Here is a 2621-nt window from a genome sequence, read left to right as displayed (position 1 = left end):
CGGGTTTGATTCCAACTTTCACATCTCTCCTCTCCCCTAATTGGCCCTCGGAGGTTGATCAGATTAACCAAGTATGCTGCATGTTAGACCAACGCAAGAGAGGCAAACGCGGGATGTGCTTACGAACATTTAGAGAAAATGGAAATTCTATGAAAGTGACTGAATGAAATCTAATGAATGTAAGCTAATCTGCTCAATCTAAACAGTTGCAATGTCAAAGGAATCTGGGAGTTTACTAGCACTGCCCTAAGAAAATCACAGAGCCCATAAAACATCAGACTATCAACGTAATCGCAACTTTGCATGATGAAAGAGGAATTCTATCACAAACGCAGCGGTCTTGCAGAAACAGGAGTTAGGTGAATGAGAGATGCTGAGGCGAGCCTCCACGCGGGTCCAGGCAGCCGTTGGTGGGCGCGTGGGTCCTGACGCCCTGCTCACTGTGTGGCAGCAGGACAGCTCCGCACGCCCCCTGCGGTTATGCTTCCCACTCGCACCAACGTGGCTGCTGGGATCCCCAGCAGCAAAGTGAAATACTCAAAGCTCTCCAGCACTGACACTGGGCACATTAACCGTCAGAAGGAAACTTCGCCTACCGAAGCTAGCTTTAAATCGAAAAGATGTCCAGTGAGATCTCACTTAGTAAAGTTTAAGAAAAACTCTACGAGGATTCCTTATAAGGCCATTGCCTGTGCCACCGCGCAGTTTTTGATTGGCGCCTTTCTCGTTGTCACGGGTTGCCTCCTCCTGGCAGGCTACATCAGCAAAGTGGGCGCCAACCGGGCTGTTGCCGTTCTGATTGTTGGCATCCTGGTGTTCCTGCCTGGGTTTTACCACTTGCTCATCGCTTACAGAGCGCACCGAGGCTGCCAGGGCTGCTCCTACAGTGACCTTCCGGACTGTGATGACTAGCGCCCCCTGCAGCCAGGAGAAGAGTCACAGATGGGGCTCAGCGGAGCTTTAAGGCGTTTGGCAGAGGCTGTGGACCTCTATGCCTAAAGATTAAGGAATTCTGAAGCTTTGTAGATACATAGCAAAACTATGGCCAGATTTTATCAATTCGTCCCCAAAATGTTTACAATTAGCCAAATAGGAAGCTGGGAAATGCTCCATTTTTATGTTCCTGGCCCTGGCTAAAACTCCCGACAAATGTTTCCACATGTATAGTGGAAGAACAGCAATGGTAATTGTATGGGGAAGTGAAAAGTTATTTTGTAGGGCAAAATGTTGCCACCACCCTATTTAGAGCCGAACGTTTCTTTTAAGCAGTCCTCATTGGTAATTTTATCTTGTGGCAAATGGAAAAATGCAGTATGTCTGATTTCATATTACTAAGTAATTTACTTGGAAAATTTCTGAGTATTTTATCCCCCATGCTTATCTCCACCTCTGTAACCTATAGATACCTTGGTAAAACCAAGTATCAACTTAGGAAAAATAAAGAGCAATACAGTTGTGTTGTGTGCAACTTTAGAGTCAGAAGTGGTTTTAAACCCCAGATGCCAACGTTTTTAACTGTATGACCTTGGACAAATTATCTTAATACTCAGAGTTTGGGACCATAATTCCTACTGCTCTGGGTGTCCGTATGGGTCAAATATAGTATTTATATCAACATGGCACATAAGTGTTCCCCAAAGTGTTAATTGCTCACTGTCAAATAGGGTTTTATAGAAGACGGCACATGAAATTCACTAAAGCCATAGGTGAAGTGCTTCCATCCACTTCAGGCTAACCTAGGAAAGTTGGCCACCCAAGAGAATGAGACTGCTAATCTGTAATCTTGGTTTAAATCAGGGCACTGGGTTGCTTTCTATATGAGCCTTTTCCTCTTGAGTCCTATGTAGGAATAGGGCAGATCAAGGATTTGTGTCACCTAAGGCTTATGCAATCTGAAGGGCTCTCTTAAGAAAAGAGAATTCAAAAATATGAATTAGAAATTAAGTGCAGGGCATAACAAAGGGCCTATATTAAGTATCATCAACTTCATGGTAAACCTGGCACTCATAGAGAAGGTAAATAAAGGATCTATAGAAAAGGACTGAACGTGGGGATATGTCTGCAGCTAAGGCGACGGTCCCAGATTAAAGACAATTGAGTTAGCAGTAGTATTTTTTTAGAATAAAGGATATCATCCTATAAAAAGAAATACTTTCTGAAGTGTTGTAGATAAAGAACACAGGCATACATTGGCGATACCATGGGTTCATTCTGTCCCAGACCACCTCAATGAAGCAAATACTGCAATAAAGTGAGTCAAATGAATTTTTGGGGTTCCCAGTGCACATAACAGTTATGTTTAAACTATACAGTAGGCCGTTAAGTGTGCAAAGCATTACATCTAGAAAATGTAAACACTTAAAAAATACTTTGTTGCTAAAAAATGCTAATCATCACCTGAGCTTTCAGTGAGTCGTAATCACTGATATGATAATGAAAAAGTTTGAAATATGGTGAGAATAGGTGTGAAGTGAGCAAATGTTGGTGAAGAAATGGTGCCAATAGACTTGTTTGATGCAAGGTTGCCACAAACCTTCAGTGTGTAAAACAAGCAATATCTGCAAAGCACAATAAAGCGAGGTGTGTCTGTATAGACTGAGATTTATGGAAGATAAAAGAGT

The 2621-nt window shown here is 42.7% G+C and overlaps 1 protein-coding gene across 1 annotated transcript; it reads left to right on the top strand.

The window, feature by feature from the left end:
• The first annotated feature begins 477 nt into the window (after positions 1–477).
• On the top strand, positions 478–1478 carry LOC109248536 (transmembrane protein 230-like). Its single transcript, XM_053905392.1, has one exon. It carries the CDS (start codon positions 481–483, stop codon positions 910–912), a length of 432 nt encoding a protein of 143 aa, XP_053761367.1. The 5' UTR covers positions 478–480; the 3' UTR covers positions 913–1478.
• Positions 1479–2621: the final 1143 nt, after the last annotated feature.

Source organism: Panthera pardus, unplaced genomic scaffold (genome assembly GCF_024362965.1).
Source record: "Panthera pardus isolate Hobbes unplaced genomic scaffold, ASM2436296v1 HiC_scaffold_17, whole genome shotgun sequence".
Classification (NCBI taxonomy): domain Eukaryota; kingdom Metazoa; phylum Chordata; class Mammalia; order Carnivora; family Felidae; genus Panthera; species Panthera pardus.
This window is presented reverse-complemented; position numbering and strand designations above follow the sequence as displayed.